Here is a 20332-nt window from a genome sequence, read left to right on the forward strand (position 1 = left end):
AGAAACATTTTCTGCAATTATTTCGACCACAAAATATGATATGGTGAATCGATAACAAGATTTTCTAAAGAAAATGGTGTCGATAACAAAATTTTCTTTAAAAACACAAGTCGATAACAAGATTTTCTAAAGAAAACCATGTCGATAAGAAGATTTTCTTCAGAAAACCCTATCGATAACAAGATTTTCTATAGAAAACTGTATCGATAACAACATTTTCTAAAGAAACACGTATCGATAACAAGATTTTCTATGAAAAACCGTGTCGATAACAAGATTTTTTATAGAAAACCATGTTGATAACAAGATTATCTTTAAGAAACTATGTCGATAACAAGACTTTCTATAGAAAACCATGTCAATAACAAGATTTTCTAGGGAAAATCGTGTCGATAACAAGATTTTCTAAAGAAAACCATATCGATAAAAAGAATTTCTGTAGAAAACCATATCAATAACAAGATTTTCTAGGGAAAATCGTGTCGATAACAAGATTTTCTATAGGAATCCGTACCGATAACAACATTTTCTATAGAAAAACGTGTCGATAACAAGATTTTCTAGGGAAAATCGTGACCAAAAACAAGATTTTCTATTGGAAATCGTGTCGATAACAAGATTTTCTGTAAAAAAAACCTTGTCGATAACAAGATTTTCTATAGAAAACCATATCGATAACATGATTTTCTAGGTAAAATCGTGTCGATAACAAGATTTTCTCTAGGAAACCATGTCGATAACAAGATTTTCTAAAGGAATCCGTGCCGACAACTATATTTTCTATAGAAAAACGTGTCGATAACAATTTTTTTATTTAAAATCAAGTCGATAACAAGATTTTCTATTGAAAATCGTGTCGATAACAAGATTTTCTATTGGAAATCGTGTCGATAACAAGATTTTCTCTAGGAAACCATGTCGATAACAATATTTTCTATAAAAAAACGTGTCGATAACAAGATTTTCTCTAGGAAACCATGTCGATAACAATATTTTCTATAAAAAAACGTGTCGATAACAATATTTTCTATAAAAAACGTGTCGATAACAAGATTTTCTGTAGAAAACCGTGTCGATAACAAGATTTTCTATAAAAATTCCTGTCGATAACAAAATTTTTTATAAAAATTCCTGTCGATAACAAGATTTTCGATAAAAATTCCTGTCGATAACAATATTTTCTATAGAAACCTCAGTCGATAACAAGATTTTCCATAGAAAGCTTTACCGATAACAAGATCTTCTATAGAAATTATTGTCGATAACAAGATTTTCTATAGAAATTTTTGTCGATAACAAGGTTTTCTATAGAAATTTTTGTCGGTAACAAGATTTTCTACAGAAGTTCTTGTCAATTACAAGAAATTTCTATAGAAATTCTTATCGATAACAAGAATTCCTATAGAAAACGTTAGCGATTGTAGGTTTTTTTTATGGAAAACCTCGTGGATAACAAGATTTTCTATAGAAAACCCTTTCGATAACAAGATTCTCCATAGAAAACACTGTCGATAACACGATTGTCTGTAGAAATTTTTGTCAATAACAAGATTTTCAATAGAAATTCTTCTAGCCAATAATCAGTCTTACATTTCGATAACACGTAATCGATTGCAATATATTTTTCTGAAAAAGTTACCTTGAAAAAATATCCCACAAATTATATATCATAGTTTTGTATAAAATACATTTATAAACTGAAATTAATTGTTCTCCTTTCATTGTTTTTTTCTTTTTTCGCCCCCCTCACACACACACACTCACACTCTGTACTCTATTGACAAACGTGCATTTCCGTTTCCGTTTGAAATGAAATGACAACAAACAAAACAAAACAATAACTCATTGTTTTTGATGGATACCTTGATGTGTTATGGTGTTGTTGTATCTTTTGTGTTGCGCTTCTGCTGTTCGCTCGCTCTCACTCTCTCTCTCAATATTGTTGCCAAATAATACTCTGCCGTTCATCATCCATCCTGCATTCGACAAAAATATTGAAAATATGCTGCCAACGACCGCTGTCTGTATTTAAAATAAATATATGTGGATATATAAAAATAATATAAATAATTGCGATAAATAATGTGTATATATAAATATGAAAATATGTTCTGACGATGTAACAACGGATGACTACAACGACAAAAAACCCCACAACAACAACAACACCTAATAATAAAACAAAAATTCCTTTTATATTCTCCATAAAACAAAATACCCCTGAACAATGAATGGATTTTCATGCAGATGATGAATGTCTATTATTTTCATCATCAGGCTGACGAACTTCTGGGCACCGCCAGTGAGCAGTTTTTGGGCAAGAGCGTAAGTGAAATCAAACAAACGATATTGCAGACACTGGAAGGGCATTTGCGTGCTATATTGGGTAAGTCCACAATAAATGCTTGAGAAAATATTTTATAGTTTTAATTAATTTAAGTCAAATACAAAAAATTATCGACAAGAATTTTTAAAGAAAATATTGTTATCGACAAGAATTTCTATATAGAAAATCTTGTTATCGACATGGATTTCTATAGAAAATCTTGTTATCGACAAGGGTTTCTATATAAATTATTGTTATCGAAAAAAGTTTGTATAGAAAATCTTGTTATCGACAAAAATTTCTATAGAAAATCTTGTTATCGACGTGGATTTCCATAGGAAATCTTGTTATCGAGACGGTTTTCTATAGAAAATCTTGTTATCGACAAGGATATCTTGTTATCGATATAAATTTCTCTAGAAAATATTGTTATCGATATGGATTTCTATCGAAAATATTGTTATCGAGACGGTTTTCTATAGAAAATCTTGTTATCGACAAGGATTTCTATAGAAAATCTTGTTATCGACAAGGACTTCTATAGAAAATCTTGTTATCGACAAGGACTTCTATAGAAAATCTTGTTATCGACAAGGACTTCTATAGAAAATCTTGTTATCGGCAAGGGTTTCTATAGAAAATCTTGTTATCGACATGGATTTCTATAGAAAATCTTGTTATCGATATGAATTTCTATAGAAAATATGGTTATCGATAAGGATTTCATTAGAAAATCTTGTTATCGACAAGGGTTTCTATAGAAAATCTTACTATCTACAAGGATTTCTCTAGAAAATCTTGTTATCGACAAGGATTTATATAGCAAAGCCTGTTGTCGACAAGGATTTCTATAGAAAACCTTGATATCGACAGGGATTTCTATAGAAAATCTTGCTATCGACAAGATTTTTATAGAAAATTTTGTTATCGACCAGGATTTCTATAGAAAATCCTGTTATCGACAAGATTTTCTATAGAAAATCCTGTTACCGACAAGAATTTCTATAGAAAACCTTGTTATCGACAAGATTTCTATACAGAAAATCTTGTTATCGACATAAATTTTTATAGAAAATCCTGTTATCGACATAGATTTCTATAGAATATCTTGTTATCGATATGGATTTCTGTGGAAAATCTAGTTATCGACATGGATTTCTATAGAAAATTTTGTTATCGACAAGAATTTCTATAGAAAACCTTGTTATCGACAAAAATTTCTATAGAAAATCTTGTTATCGACAAGAATTTCTTGTTATCGGCAAGAATTTCTATAGAAAATCTTGTTATCGACAAGAATATCTATAGAAAATATTGTTATCGACAAGGATTTCTATAGAAAATCTTGTTATCGACAAGGATTTCTATAGAAAATCTTGTTATCGACAAGGATTTCTATAGAAAATCTTGTTATCGATAAGGTTTTCAATAGAAAATTTTGTTATCGACATGGATTTCTATAGAAAATCTTGTTATCGACAAGGATTTCCATAGAAAATCTCGTTATCGCCAAATATTTCTATAGAAAATCTTGTTATCGATAATGTTTTCAATGGAAAATTTTGTTATCGACATGAATTTCTATGGAATATTTTGTTATCGACATGGATTTCTATAGAAAATCTTGTTATCGACATGGATTTCTATATGAATTTGAATGAATTTTTGTAAAAAGTCCTGTTATCGCAAAAATTGCCAATCGAAATTCAAACAAATCAAATTTATCGTTTTATGCGAGGTGTCATAAATACAAACTGCTACTCAAATTGCCACTTCATTTTACCCTAAAGGTCATTAAAATCAATTCATATAACAGTTACTAATAGAAATGACTTATCTCGGCCATATAACACAGCCATTCGTACGAATTGAACCGCAACCAAAAAACATAAAATCGTTAGCAACATTATTGACGGTTCTTTGCCAGGCTAAGAAGTGGTGGATTTTAAGGGTGGGAGGTAAGACAAAAAATGTACTCAAGATTTGTATGTTATTGGCAGGAGTCTTAGGGAGCTCGCCGGTATGGCCGGGATATATTAGCGATAAATATTTATGACTAAAACAGAAAAAAAACTGAAACTGAAACTCCCCCCTTACAAAGATAGCAGACACTGCAAATATCTCATGCTTGGCGGCCATGGGATATTATTTGCAGCAGCTATCCCGGCAAAGAAAGACATGAAGCTGCTGGCATTTATTATTCATACGCTCAGTATGACCAATGCTAAAGGAAGGGGGAGAAACAAGTAAACACACATAGTTCGGTTGAGGACTAAGGATGTTGAAGCATCAAAATGTCTATCTGTGCGAAATTCGTAAACAAAACATGTCATTACTGTTGTTGTATTTGTTGTGCAATGAATGGGTTATTTATGCGGGTTCCTATTGTGCTGTGGTTTTGGTTTGGTTGTGGGTAATGTTGCAAATATGAATAAAAATCCAAGAAAAAAAATTGATAACATATGAACTTGGGATGATGGGACTGCCAAATGTTTAAGACTTTAAATGGAATTTTGTTCGAAAGCAAGGTTTTTTTAAGGAAAAAAACCTGTCGTTAGCAGAATTTTGTGCGGAAATATTGCCGATAACAAGATTTTCTATAAAAAGCCACGCCGATAACAAGATTTTTCATAGAAATTCATGTCGATAACAAAATTTTCCATAAAAAACCTTATCGATAACAAGATTTTCTATAGAAAACCACGTCGATAACAAGGTTTTCTATAGAAATCCATGTCGATAACAAGATTTGCTATAGAAACCCGAGTCGATAACAAGATTTTCTATAAGAAACTGTGTCGATAACAGGATTTCCTTTCTAAAATCCTGTCGATAACAAGATTTGCTATAGAAAATCGTGTCGATAACAAGATTTTCTATAAGAAAATGTGTCGATAACAAGATTTCCTTTCTAAAATCGTGTCGATAACAAGATTTTCTATAGAAAACCTTGTCGATAACAAGATTTTCTATAGAAAACCTTGTCGATAACAAGATTTTCTGTAGAAAACCTTGTCGATAACAAGATTTTCTATAGAAAACCTTGTCGATAACAAGATTTTCTGTAGAAAACCTTGTCGATAACAAGATTTTCTATAGAAACCCTTATCGATAGCAAGATTTTCTGAAGAAAACCTTATCGATAACACAATTTTCTATAGAAACCCGTGTCGATAACAAGATTTTCTATAGAAAACGGTTTCGATAACAAGATTTTCTATAGCAAACCGTGTCGAGAAGAAGCTTTTCTATAGAAAACCATGTCGATAACAAGATTTTCTACAGAAATCCATGTCTATAACAAATTTTTTATAGGGAACCTTATCGATAACGAGATATTTTAAGGAAACCCTTGTCGATAACAAATTTTTCTTGCCGATAACAAGATTTTCTAAAGAACTCCCTAACGATAACAACATTTTCTATAGATAACCGTGTCGATAACAAGATTTTCTATAGAAAACCATGTCGATAACAAGATTTTCTATAGAAATTCGCGTCGATAACAAGATTTTCTATAGAAATCATATTCGATAACAAGATTTCCTTTATAAAACCATGTCGATAATTAGATTTTCTATAAAAATTTGTGTCGATAATAAGATTTTTTATAGAAACCCTTGTCGATAACAAGATTTTCTACAGAAACCATTATCGATAACAAGATTTTCTAAAGAAAACCTTATCGATAACACAATTTTCTATAGAAACTCGTGTCGATAACAAGATTTTCTATAGAAAACCCTGTCGATAACAAGATTTTCTATAGAAAACCCTGTCGATAACAACATTTTCTATAGAAAACCCTGTCGATAACAAGATTTTCTGTAGAAAACCCTGTCGATAACAAGATTTTCTATAGAAAACCGTGTCGATAATTAGATTTTCTATAAAAAGCTGTGTCGATAACAACATTTTCTATATAAATCCTTGTCGATAACAAGAATTTCTATAGAAATCCTTATCGATAACAAGATTTTTTATAGAAACCCTTGCCGATAACAAGATTTTCTATAGAAACAGTGTCGATAACAAGGTTTTCTATAGAAACCCTTATCGATAACAAGATTTTCTATAAGAAACCGTGTCGATAACAAGATTTTCTATAAGAAACCGTGTCGATAATAATATTTTCTATAGAAAACCGTGTCGATAACAAGATTTTCTATAGAAAACTGTATCGATAATAAGATTTGCTATAGAAAGCTGTGTCGATAACAAGATTTTCTATAGAAATCTTTGTCGATAACAAAATTTTCTGTAGAAAACCCTGTCACAACAAGATTTTCTATAAAGAAATCCTTGTCGATAACAAGATTTTCTATAAAGAAATCCTTGTCGATAACAAGATTTTCTATAAAGAAATCCTTGTCGATAACAAGATTTTCTATAAAGAAATCCTTGTCGATAACAAGATTTTCTATAAAGAAATCCTTGTCGATAACAAGATTTTCTATATAGAAATTCTTGTCGATAACATGATTTTCTATAGAAATCCATGTCGATAACAAAATTTTCTATAGAGAAATTCTTGTCGATAACAAGATTTTCTATAGAGAAATTCTTGTCGATAACAAGATTTTCTCTATAAAAATTCTTGTCGATAACAAGATTTTCTCTATAGAAATTCTTGTCGATAACAAGATTTTCTATAGAGAAATTCTTGTCAATAACAAGATTTTCTATAGAGAAATTCTTGTCAATAACAAGATTTTCTATAAAAATTCAGTCGATAACAAGATTTTCTCTATAGAAATTCTTGTCGATAACAAGATTTTCTGTATAGAAATCCTTGTCGATAACAAGTTTTTCTATATAGAAATCCCTGCCGATAACAAGATTTTCGATAGCAGTGTTTTTCTTATTTTAATATATCTTTTTCCATATTTTAATATTCTAAGCAGAATACTTGGCCTCATCTCTTAATTGCCTTAAAATTTATTCCTCCTACTCTTTCGTCATCATTCTGTCATTCTTTCTTTCATGGAACGTAAACAAGACAATTTAATTACAGCTTCAAAACAAATTCATATTCAAGAGCGAGATAGAGAGAGAGAGCAGTCATAGAAACAAATGCCTCTCATTCAATTAAACCAAATGAATTGAAATGATTAGATGGCAACAGCCCACGAACCCAACAATCAGCCGTTTGGGGGAAAATTGCTCTTGACATTGAATTGAAAAGTTCAAAAACTAAGTGAAGGTCGTTCAGATATTCTATCAAATCAACAGAACATCATCATAGATGTGAGATAGTTTATCTAACGCAACATAACGATTAAAAGGTCCAGGCCCTTCATTTGGAGAATAAAAAAAAATAATTATAACTGGAAAATGCTGTTGCTAACTGCTTTGAACTGAATCGTTGTTTTTTTTTTTTCTTTTTCTTTTCAAAATGTAATGTTGTAATCTTTACATTCTTGACGTCTGATATAGTTTTATTTATTTGGGGTTTGATAACAAAGTCATATTTACATTTCACACTTTTGGGTGTTAATATCTCTCCGCGTAGGGTCACCGAACTCCCTTCGCTCACTTTTGGTTATTTTTGGTAGTCGAAATTTTCTTAAATCAGTATTCCCTTGAAATGTATTTCATCAGCCACATTGTAAATGTTGTTGGGGGCCAATATGGCTTGGCTGGGCACCTGAGAACTGCTGGAGGGTGGGTGCGAGCCATGCATGCACGCACACACACAATTGTTTCAATATAGACACAGCTTTTATTTAAGTGCTACTGCTACGTAAACTTGCTTCCTTATAATTTATGATGTATTAAATTAATAATAAAACAAAGTGTATAAAGTCACTTGACTTGGACAAAAGAGTCCTCAATGATTGCCCGATGTGACAGCCAACAATTTGCCTCAAGTTTCTTTAAATTACATTTTCTAAAGGAAATTACTTTCGATAACAAAATTTTCTCTGGAAACTCATATTGATAATAAGATTTTTATATAGAAAATCCATGAAAACAAAGCCATGTCGATAACAACATTTTCTATATACATTTCGATAACAAGATTTTCTATATAGAAATTCTTATCGATAACAAGATTTTCTATATAGAAATTCTTATCGATAACAAGATTTTCTATATAGAAATTCTTGTCGATAACAAGCTTTTCTATAAAGAAATTCTAGTCGATAACAACATTTTCTATATAGAAATTCTTGTCGATAACAAGATTTTCTACAGAAAACCGTGTCGATAACAAGCTTTTCTATATAGAAATTCTTATCGATAACAAGATTTTCTATATAGAAATTCTTATCGATAACAAGATTTTCAATATAGAAATTCTTATCGATAACAAAATTTTCTATATAGAAATTCTTGTCGATAACAAGATCTTCTATATAGAAATTCTAGTCGATAACAACATTTTCTATATAGAAATTCTAGTCGATAACAAGATTTTCTATATAGAAATTCTTATCGATAACAAGATTTTCAATATAGAAATTCTTATCGATAACAAGATTTTCAATATAGAAATTCTTATCGATAACAAAATTTTCTATATAGAAATTCTTGTCGATAACAAGATCTTCTATATAGAAATTCTAGTCGATAACAACATTTTCTATATAGAAATTCCTGTCGATAACAAGATTTTCTGTATAGAAATTCTTGTCGATAACAACATTTTCTATATAGAAATTCCTGTCGATAACAAGATTTTCTGTATAGAAATTCATGTCGATAAAAACATTTTCTATATAGAAATTCCTGTCGACAACACGATTTTCGATAGAATCTCAAAAGTTTCCATAACAAGATTTTTATATAAAAAATGCTATCGATAACAACATTTTCTCCACGAGATTTCTAACCGATATCAGCATTTCCTATAAATAACCCTATCGATAACAAAATATTTTTTTAAAATTCCTGTCTATAACAAAATTTGTTATTAATAAATTTGGTAAAAAAAAATACGATATCGATAATTTTTTTTATCGAAACCATTATCACCAACATGATTTTCGATAGAGACCGTTAGAAATAATATAAATTTCTTAAAAATTGGATTTTCTATAGAAATCGTTTTCGATAACCGATATCAGTATTTCCTATAAATATCCCTTTCGATAACAAAAAATTTTTGTTAAAATTCCTTCCAATAAAAAATTTGTTTTATTTTCATATTTATTTTTTATTATTAAGTTTGCTAAAAATGTATGCTATCGATAAATTTTTTTTATCTAAATTATTATCACCAACATGATTTTCTATTGAAACCGTTAGAAATAATATAAATTTCTTAAAAAACGTTATCTATAACTGGATTTTCTATAGAAATTGTTATCGATAACCGATATCAGTATTTCCTTGAAATATCCCTATCGATAAAAAAATATTTTATTAAAATTCCTTCCAATAACAAAATTTGTTTCATTATAAAGAATATATTAATTATTAGTAATTTTGCTAAAAATTTATGCTATCGATAAATTTTTTTTATCGAAATCATTATCACCAACATGATTTTCTATTGAAACCGTAAATAACATAAATTTATTTAAAAATGTTATCCATAGTTGGATTTTCTATAAAAATCGCTATCGATAACTAGCTTATCGAAAGAAATTTTTAACCACAATATGATATAAGGATCGATTATAATGTTTTCGGCAGAAATTCTTATCGATAACATGATTTTAAATTAAAATTATTTTCGATAACAAGATTTTTATGGAAATTTTTTTCGATAACAAGTTTTTTTAATGGATTTTTGGATCGATAACATGCATTTTTATTGACATTCTTGTCGATATTATTATTTACAATTAAAATTCTGGTCGATAACAATTTTTTTTTTTTTCATGAAAATACGGATCGATAACTAAAGTTTCAATAGTTATCATTGTCGATTATGTGATTTTCAATGGAAATTCTTGTCGATGATAAGATTGTGTATATAGAAACTCTTGTCGATAACAAGATTTTCAATTGAAATTTTTGTCGATAACAAGATTTTTTAAAAGAATTTCGTATCGATGACTAAAATTTCAATAGAAATCATTGTCGATTATGTGATTTTCAATGGAAATTCTTGTCGATTACAAGATTTTCTTCATAGAAACTCTTGTCGATAACAAGATTTTTTTTAGAAGAATTTCGGATCGATAACTAAAGTTTCAATGGAAATCATTGTCGATAACAAGATTTTCTATAAAAAAACTCTTGTCGATAACAAGATTTTCAATTGAAATTCTTGTCGATAACAAGATTTTTTTTTTTGAAAAGAATGTCGGATCGATAACTAAAGTTTCAATAGAAATCATTGCCGATTATGTGATTTTCAATGGAAATTCTTGTCGATAACAATATTTTTTTAAAAGAATTTCGAATCGATAATTAAAGTTTCAATGGAAATCCTTGTCGATTACATGATTTTAAATGGAAATTCTTATCGATAACAAGATTTGTTAATTAACTATTCGATAACAATTTCTATAGAGATTCTTGTCGATAACATGACCAGGTTGATAACACGATTTGCAATTAAAATTATTGAGATTGTTTTGGAAATTTGAATCAATAACAATGCATTCGACAGATATCCCTATCGATATTATGATTTGCAATCAAATTTTTTCGATAACAATTTTTTAATGGACATTCGGATCGATAACAAGCATATACTTACAATTGCTTATTGATAAATAGATTTTTTAATGGATGGATCCGAATCGATAATAAGCGTTTCTATAGAACTTTTTTTGTCGATACCATGAATTACAATTGAAATTTTCATCGATAACAACTATTTCTATAGAAATTCTTGGCAATAACATGATTTCAATTAAGGATTTTTTTAAGGAATTTTGGATTGATGTTGCAACAGAATTCCTTGTCGATAACAACATTTTCAATAGAAACTTTTGTCCATAATAAGATCTTTAATGGAAATCCGGGTCGATAATGTTTTGAATTTATAACACATGTGTTCGATAATACGTTTTTTCATAGAAATTCTTTTCGATAACAAGATTTCCTACAGAAAGCTTTTTCGTTAACACGATTTTCTATAGAAATTTCTGTCGATAAAAAAATTTTCTATACAGAAATTCTTGTCGATAACAAGATTTTTTTTAGAAGAATTTCGGATCGATAACTAAAGTTTCAATGGAAATCATTGTCGATAACAAGATTTTCTATAAAAAAACTCTTGTCGATAACAAGATTTTCTATAGAAATTCCTGTTGATAACAATATTTTCTATTTGGAAATTCTTGTCGATAACAAAATGAGTTTTATGAAAATTCGGATCGATAATTTTTTGATAACCCGATTTATCATAGAAATTCGGTTCGAGAACAATATTTCCTATCGAATTTCTTTTCGATAACATGATTTTCTATAGAAATTCCTGTCGATAACAAGATTTTTAATGGAAATTTGGATTGATAGCAACGTTTTCGGCAGAAATACTTGTCGATAACTCGATTTTCTGTGGGAATTGTTTTCGATAACAATATTTTTCATAGATATTCGGTTCGATAACAAAAATATTTTTAGTTTTTTTTTATTTTATTTTATTTTTTTTTTTTTGGTCGTTTTGTGCCCTGCAATCCTTTCCTTTTCTCCAGCGAAACAATTTCCACTACCCTGCAGATGTTTCCCTTTCTTTTTGCGTTTTATCGAAATTCTTTTCACTGGGTTGCGGGTTGTGTCAACAGTGTCATTGTTTATTGCTTTAGTAAATGGACTGAAAAACGCTCTCCTTTAAGAATTGTGAACATGAACACCTGCATTCCGTTTTTTTTTTTTTTTTTTTTTCTTTTTTTTTAATGTCTCCAGGTCATAAGGACATTTTATCAATACCGATAGGATTGCGTGTTTAGTGGGACCTGTAAGGAAGGAGATAATAGCTAAAATGAAAAAGAAACAACATTAATTGCCGTGATAGGTATTTATTTTGTTTGGATTTCTTTCGATAACCAAAAAAAAAACAACAATCGATGACACACAAAGAGGTGAAGGAACTTTAGGGTAGCGTGGTAGCGTTATAAGGAGGCTATACTAATTGGTAGACCTATATAGACAATTCTCTTCCAGGGGGTAAAGTACTCACAGAGAACTCCTTGTGTAAAATTTCAGATAATTCCATTGAAAATGTGGCTAAAATCATCAAAATACCGAATATCGGGAGAAACCATTACGTGGGGGCTATACGAAGACGTGGACTTGCATAGACAATTTTATATCATAGGTTGTAGTAGCCATTACGAAATTCAAGTACGAAATTTGACACAATTCTGCTGAAAAATGTCGTGAAAATCCTGCAAATACTGAATATCTCGGGGTAACGTTATATGGGGGCTATACTAATACATAGACATATACAGACAATTATCTTCCAGGAGGTAGAGTACTTACAGAGAACTCCTTGTGTAAAATTTCAGATAATTCCGGTGAATAATGTCGCCAAAATCATCAAAATACCGAATATCGGGAGGTATCGTTTTATGGGGGCTATACGAAGACGTGGACCTGCACAGACAATTTTCTGTCGTAGGCTGTAGTACCCATTATAAACTTCAAATACCAAATTTGAAACAATTCCGGTGAATGATGTCGCTAAAATCATCAAAATACCGAATATGGGGAGGTGCCGTTATATGTGGGCTAAACGAAGACGTGGATCTATATAGACAATTAGTGGATCTATATAGACAATTCTCTTCCAGGGGGTAAAGTAATCACAGAGAACTCTTTGTGTAAAATTTCAGATAATTCCATTGAAAAATGTGGCTAAAATCATCAAAATACCGAATATGGGGAGGTGCCGTTATATGTGGGCTATACGAAGACCTGCACAGATAATTTTCTGTTATTGGCTGTAGTAGCCATTACAAGCTTCAAATGCCAAATTTGAAACAATTCCGGTAAAAAAATTGGCCAAAATCATCAAAATACCGAGTATTGGTAGGTACCGTTATATGGGGCTATATGAAGGCGTGGGCCTGCACAGACAATTTCCTGTCATAGGTTGTAGTAGATATTACAAACTTCAAATATGAAATTTGACACAATTCCGCTGAAAAATTTCGTGAAAATCCTAGAAATACCGAATATCGAGGGGTAGCTGTATATGGGGGCTATACGAAGACGTGGACCTGCACAGACAATTTTCTGTCCTAGGCTGCAGTATCCATTACCAACTCCAAATACCAAACTTAAAACAATTCCGGTGAATAATGTCGCTAAAATCACCAAAATAGCGAATATCGGGAGGTACCATTATATGGGGGCTATACCAAAACGTAGACCTACATGGCCCATTTTCAATGCCAAAATTCCTGCAGACATAATATACATTTGAGTAAAATTTTATCAACCTACATCATTTCGTTCGGAAGCCAGAGTGATTTCCACAGACGGAATCGACATAGAATTTTATGCTGATCATGAATATGCATACTTTGTGGGGTCTAAAATGTATATTTCGAGGTGTTACAAACGGAATGACAAACCTAATATACCCTCCATAATATGTATGGTAAAGGGTATAAAAATCGGTTGTCGTAGTAAAAATGTTCACATTCTGGCAGGTATGGAACAGAGCAATATTTTTGGTTATTTTTTTTTTCCCTTAAATTAAATTTCAGGCCTTAAGGTGGGCATACATAAAGCGCTTATTTGGCTGGCTAAGTAATCGGCTGGCTTCTTCGGAAATGAACAAAAAAAAACCTGGGGCCAAAATCGAACTAAGTTAACCTAAAACTCCAAATATACGCTTGTAAACAATATAATGAACTGTCATTGGAATAATTTTAACAGCTGTCGGACGAGTGGCTTAGAAATGACAGTAGTCTGAAGTTGGTTGCAGTTTTTTCTTTTGCCACTACTCAGAGTAATTTGTCCGTTCCACCCCAACAAGTCTGCGTTGAATTTAAACACCTGTACCATTCACACTGTGACCCAGTTTTGAATAATTGCCATATTATAATTTAATAATTTGTAGAAATTATTTACAACGCTCAATTTACAAAACTTTGTGATTCAACACACTTGCACATCTAAATGTATGAATCATACATGTTTGACACACCACCAAAGAAAAATATTTATTTCCCCAACTTTTTGTTTTGGCCATACAACAAATTTCCATTAACTTTTGTGAGTTTTGGTGAGTTTTTCTCTCCCTCTCCCTTATCTCACCTTTCTCTCACTCTCCCTCTCTCTTTATGGAGCTATCAATTTATTTGTAATAGCATCCATGCATTACTTGGAACTTCATTGTTCCACAACATTTAAAGTTCGGATACTGTTGCAAATGTATTCAACATAACTTTCACTGTCTCTATACCTCTCTCCCTCTCCCTCTTCCCTTCTCCGCTGACCCAGTGAAATATGGAGCATTGGATTTCCTTTTCCCCCTCGGCATGACATTTGAGTTGAATTTGTTGTTATTTTGTTGCTGCTCTATTTATGACACTTCTGTTTGATGCTTGTCATTCACATGGAGTGGTTTCATTTTTTTTTTTTTTTTTGTTGTTTTGATTTGATGCGATTTTCATTTCCATCATCATCAACAATTTTCCATCAGCATTTCACTTTGAAAAGTTAAATGCCAAAATGTTTTGGAAAAAAAAAACACGATTCTCATGGGTATTTTGGTTGGCGATATGTTTCTACATTCATATGTATGTAAATATGTATTCAATACTCAGTGGTAATAGATGATTTGAATTTGAGGTTATGTAATTTAAAATACAAATATTTTCAATTTAAATGTCAAAATGAAAAAAAAAAAATGAGGAAATCATTAAAGGGTAGGTATTTTTATAAAAGAGTCCTGTTTTGTAAGAGTTCTTTAATCAAAATTCCATATAGAGTAGATTTATGAAGTTCCTAAATGAACTAGTTCCAAGGAACTATTGCACACAACAAACGATGGGAACCAAGAACTAGACCCTTGCGTTCATTTAATTCAATTTTATTTCAATTTAATTCAATTAAGAGAAGTCCAGTTTTGTGGAAATTTTTAAATCAAAATTCCCCATATAGTGTAGTAGTAATCGTTCCGAAATGAACTAGTTCCAAGAAACTTTGGGCAAAATGAACCATGGAAACCAGTAGTGAATTTTTTGAGTTACCGACAAATATCGATAAAATTAAAACGCAAATATGTAAATGAAAAGTCCAAATTTAAGTTGGCAACACTGTTGATATCGGTGGGACTTAACGACTACTTCATTTTGGTCGGTAACTTGATGAAAATTGTCGCTAATTACCGAAATTATAAGCATTTTAATGTTACCGATTTTTGTCGGAAACTAAAAACATGATTTAGAGAATCGCACTACAGAGCTGGACTCGTGAATTCGTTTAGTTTCTTTAGTTTTTATATATTTCGTTTTAGTCATACCATATGGAGTAGATTTGTATAGTTCCGAAATGAACTAGTTCCAAGGAACTATTCCACACAAAGAACGATAGGAACCAAGAACTAGACCCTTGCTTTCATTTAGTTAATTATACCCTCAGACATATGGCTAGAGAGAGGGTATATATAATTTGATACGGCCAAAATGTGCCTCATCGAAAAAACGGTTCTGAACCCTAGGTCTCTCTGGACCAAATCCGTTTAAAAAAACATTTGGAGACGATCTGGCGATGTCCGTCCGCCTGTCCCTCTGGCTGGTTCTAACGATAACTCTCAAAGGGAATATCCGATTTGATACAAACATGGCACCTCGTAATATTATTCTCAAACTTAGGTCGAGCTCGGAGATGGCCGCTAACGGTCCACTCCTTCCGGTACCTCCCCCACAAAATGTCAACATTTTCAAAGAAAATAATTTTCTGCACAGAATGAGAAATGATAATACGATTTTGCTGCAACTTTGCAAATCCCAATATTTTTATCACTTCAAGGTCAGGTGCGAAAATGGACAATATCCGTGCACTTCATCAAGTACCTTCCCCAGAAAGGGTCAAAATTTCGAATGATTATAACTCTTATAAAATGAGATGTAAGTGTCCGATTGTCTTTAAATTACACACATCACAATATTTTCATTAACCCAAGGTCTGGTGTGAAAGTGGAATATATCGGTCAACTACTTCTGGTACCTCCCCCACAAAAGGGCCAGTATTTTGAATATTCATGAAGCTCATAAAACACGAAATTAACATCCGATTCCATTCAGGCTTGGCTCATCTCAATATTTCCATCAACACAAGATCTGTTATAAAAATGGTAGAGATCGGTCCACTCCTTCTGGTACCTGCCCCACAAAGGGTTAAAGTTTGGAATAACCAAAACGTTGATAAAATCCGAAATAGTCATGCGGTTCTCTTCAAATTACACACATCCCATTATTTCTGCTAACAGAAGACCTGCTGTAAATATGTTAAAGATCGGACCATTTCTTATGGTACCTCCCCCACAAAGGGTCAAAATTTGGAATAACCAAAACGTTGATAAAATCCGAAATAAGCATTCGGTTCTCTTCAAATTACACACATCACCATATTTTTATTAGCCCAAGATCTGGTGTGGAAATGGAATATATCGGTCCACTCCTTCTGGTACCTCCCCCACAAAGTGTAAATAATTTTGAATATTCATGAAGCTCCTAAAAACACGAAATTAACATCCGATTCCATTCAGACTTGGCACATCTCAATATTTCCATCAACACAAGATCTGTTATAAAGATGGTAGAGATCGGTCCACTCCTTCTGGTACCTCCCCCACAAAGGGTCAACGTCAAAACAAACAAAAGGTCGGATAATTTAAATATTCTTCGTTTCAAAACAAATGAGTTCAAACTAACTATTTCGTGAAAGGATCGATCGATCCTTCATTTCATTTAGTTACCTTAGTTCAACAAGTTCCTTTAGCATATCTAGATCAGTTAGTTGAACTAAGGGAACTATATCCCCTTAGTTCAACTAGTTCCTTTAGCATATCTAGTTCCGTTAGTTGATATAGTTCCCTTAGTTCAACTAGTTCCTTTAGTTTATCTAGTTCCTTTGATTCTATTATTAACTCCCTTTTATGATTTTGCAAGATTTTCTCCTCTCTTTTCTTATTTTTTATTAATTTATTTTTATTTTTTTTTTTTATTTATTTATTTTTTTTTTTTTTTGAAAAAATGTACCTTCACAGAAAATATACATTTATGATAATATGAGCTGCCCTTCATCTAACTAACCCATATGTGTAATAACAGTTTTATAAACCTGTAGTAATACAAACAAATTGGGTCGTCCATCATGCGAACATTCACCAGGTCAATTATCAAATTTAAATTATATTCATATTGCATGTTTTTAAATATTTTATTTAACCAAGCCATGGTCATAAGAATGAACCCCTTTTATGGTTCAAGGGTGCCCATTAAGAATAGTTACAAGCAAAATTTCTAAACCCATCTATTTAAAATAAGGTTAAGGTCAAGGTTAAACAATTATTTAATTTTCTTACGGCTAAATATGTGTCACTAAACCAGGTAACCTCTCATTTGCTATTCATTCTAACAAAAAAAAATCAAATCTCATTTGGGTTTCCCTACATTTCCCCGTATTAGCGTTAGACCAATCAATCAACTGTCATCAAACCACCGACACACATGATTAAAGTGATTGACACATAGATTGTAGATTTGACATTTGGCTTGGAGCCACTCACACCACATGTCAATTCGCCTAAGCAATGTAGTTTCAATGATTATTTGCTTTGTTAATTAAACGAAATCCTTAAACGTTTCATGTGGTTTCTTTGGCAAAGGGGAAGGGGAAAATGGTTTTCGCAAAGTCATTACCGCAACAAATTTAAATCATAAATGTCACGCAAAATTTAACCACAAATTTCCTTTTGACTATAATCCGGTGCACACAAGAAGTGTCATAAGTACAAAACGGAAGTGTACGTTTAATGTTTGAGATTCTTGGAAAGTAAAGAGTAGAGTTTTTGGACTGAGAATTTTTGAAATTTAAAATTTTTGCCATTTATCTGAAATAGTTTAAGAAATAAATGATTTATGCTCAATTAATGCTGAAGTTACCATTTCTCTGTGAATGTTTTTATCACACAACATAACCTAAAAAATAGATTTATGCAGAAAACAAACTTTGATTCTTGAAATAAAAGGAGCAGATAAATTTTGAAATGTTATGTTCTCAGAAGTAAAGGCTAACCTAAAATCATATTTTTAAAATTTTTTAAAAATTATTTATTTGACAACATTCCTCGAACATACAGAAATTAGAGATGGGAACCTGTTTCCTACGAAATTTGGCAAGGTAAATCACTGAAAATGCAGAGATGGGTATTCATATGTGATATCACTTTAAATTCTTAATTCTACCATGCCTAAAATCAAAAGAAACTAAAATAATTTATTGTAGATAAAAATTGCAGTTACCATTTCACTGTGAATGCTGTTAACATAATCTGAATGATTAGATTTAAACTTGGCAATTATAACTGTAACAATTCTCAGTTGTTATTTTTAGTGGGAGAGAGGGAGAGAGCGAATTGTTCCCATTCTCCTCAAGCCTCTTACTAACAAGCTGTTATTAGCGGAAGTTATAAGTGGCGAATGTAACTCGGGAGATATGGTTTTTATATTTATTATTTATTTAATTTTTAGTACACGGAAGATAAAGTAATTCAAACTACCATTTCACAATGAATGACGTAAAAAACAGCTGTCTCTGTACATACCATGGTAGAAGAATACATGTAGATGCATCAACGCTTGGAAACATTGATATGTCAAACATTTTTAAATGTTTCTTCAATAATAAATAGATTTTTATATTTTTTCTTATACAACGTCATTCAGAGGTTATTATAATAAGCGTTTTTCAACAATTTTTACAAATTTAAATAATTTTTTATTCAACATTTTAAACTCCAAAATTGGTTTGACAGTTCATTGTCCCAGCAGCTGAGTCGATGCGCCTACCTATATTCGTCTACCATGGCTGAAATCGTTTAAGAAATAAAAAATGATTTATGCTCAATTAATGCTGAAGCTACCATTTCTCTGTGAATGTTTTTTATCATACAACATAACCTAAAGAAATAGATTTATACAGAAAACAAAATTTGGTTCTTGAAGTAAAAGGAGTAGAGAGTTTTTGGAAGTATTTTATTTTCTAAAGTGCCAGCATAAAATCAAAAGAAAATAATTTATTTTATATAAAAATTGCACCTATCACTTCGCTGTGAATGCGGTTAGAGTGCAACATAAACTAAATGTTTACATTTAAACTTACCAATTATAATTGTGACAATTGTCAGGTTTTAGTGGGACAAGGAGAAGGACAGCGAATTGTTACCATTCTCCGCAAGTCTCTTACCAATAACTTGTTATTAGCGGAAGTTTTGTATTTATTATTTATTTAATTTCTAGTACACGGAAGATAAAGTAATTCAAATTACCATTTCATAATGAATGACGTAAAAAACAGCTGTCTCTGTAGAAGAATACAGGTAGTCGCACCGACACAGCTGCTGTGGCAATTAACTGTCAAGCCGATTTTGGAATTTAAAATGTTGAATGAAAAATTATTGAAATTTGTAAAAAGATTTGAAAAATGCATATTTTAACAACTTCCGATTGACGTTGTATAAGAAAACATATATAAATCTACTTATATTTAAAAAAATATTTTAAAAATGTTGACATATCAATGTTCCCAAGCGTTGATGCATCTACCTATATTCTTCTACCATGCTACATACGAAAGAAAATGCTCGATCTTTTTACTTCCTCTCTCTCTCTCTTCACTATGAAATTTTTTGTGTGAAAAAAACATCTTCAAATTAAATTTAAATTTTTATGCTTGGCTTCCATCTTCACAAAAAAATTGGTTTTTAATTGGCTTGTTTTCAAATAAGTTTAAATTTCAGATATAAGGTAGAAAACAACCCCATTCAAGTTACTTGAGTCTAATACTTCACAGTGAGTGCATCTAGAATGAATAAACTAGGGATATGTAGATCGAGAACCGTATAAGGTCATGTGTCTA

The 20332-nt window shown here is 31.1% G+C and overlaps 1 protein-coding gene across 3 annotated transcripts in view; it reads left to right on the forward strand.

The window, feature by feature from the left end:
* LOC105261991 (flotillin-2) overlaps window positions 1–20332 on the forward strand; it is a 525605-nt gene that overhangs the window by 459272 nt on the left and 46001 nt on the right. For 2 of the 3 annotated variants that reach the window (XM_059122414.1, XM_059122415.1), the window contains one exon: window positions 2248–2386. In XM_059122414.1, the coding sequence (XP_058978397.1) occupies window positions 2248–2386 (139 nt within the window). The remainder of the gene's footprint in view (window positions 1–2247; window positions 2387–20332) is intronic. The other variant, XM_059122416.1, reaches the window with a different exon arrangement.

Source organism: Musca domestica, unplaced genomic scaffold (assembly GCF_030504385.1).
Source record: "Musca domestica strain aabys unplaced genomic scaffold, Musca_domestica.polishedcontigs.V.1.1 20, whole genome shotgun sequence".
Lineage (NCBI taxonomy): Eukaryota > Metazoa > Arthropoda > Insecta > Diptera > Muscidae > Musca > Musca domestica.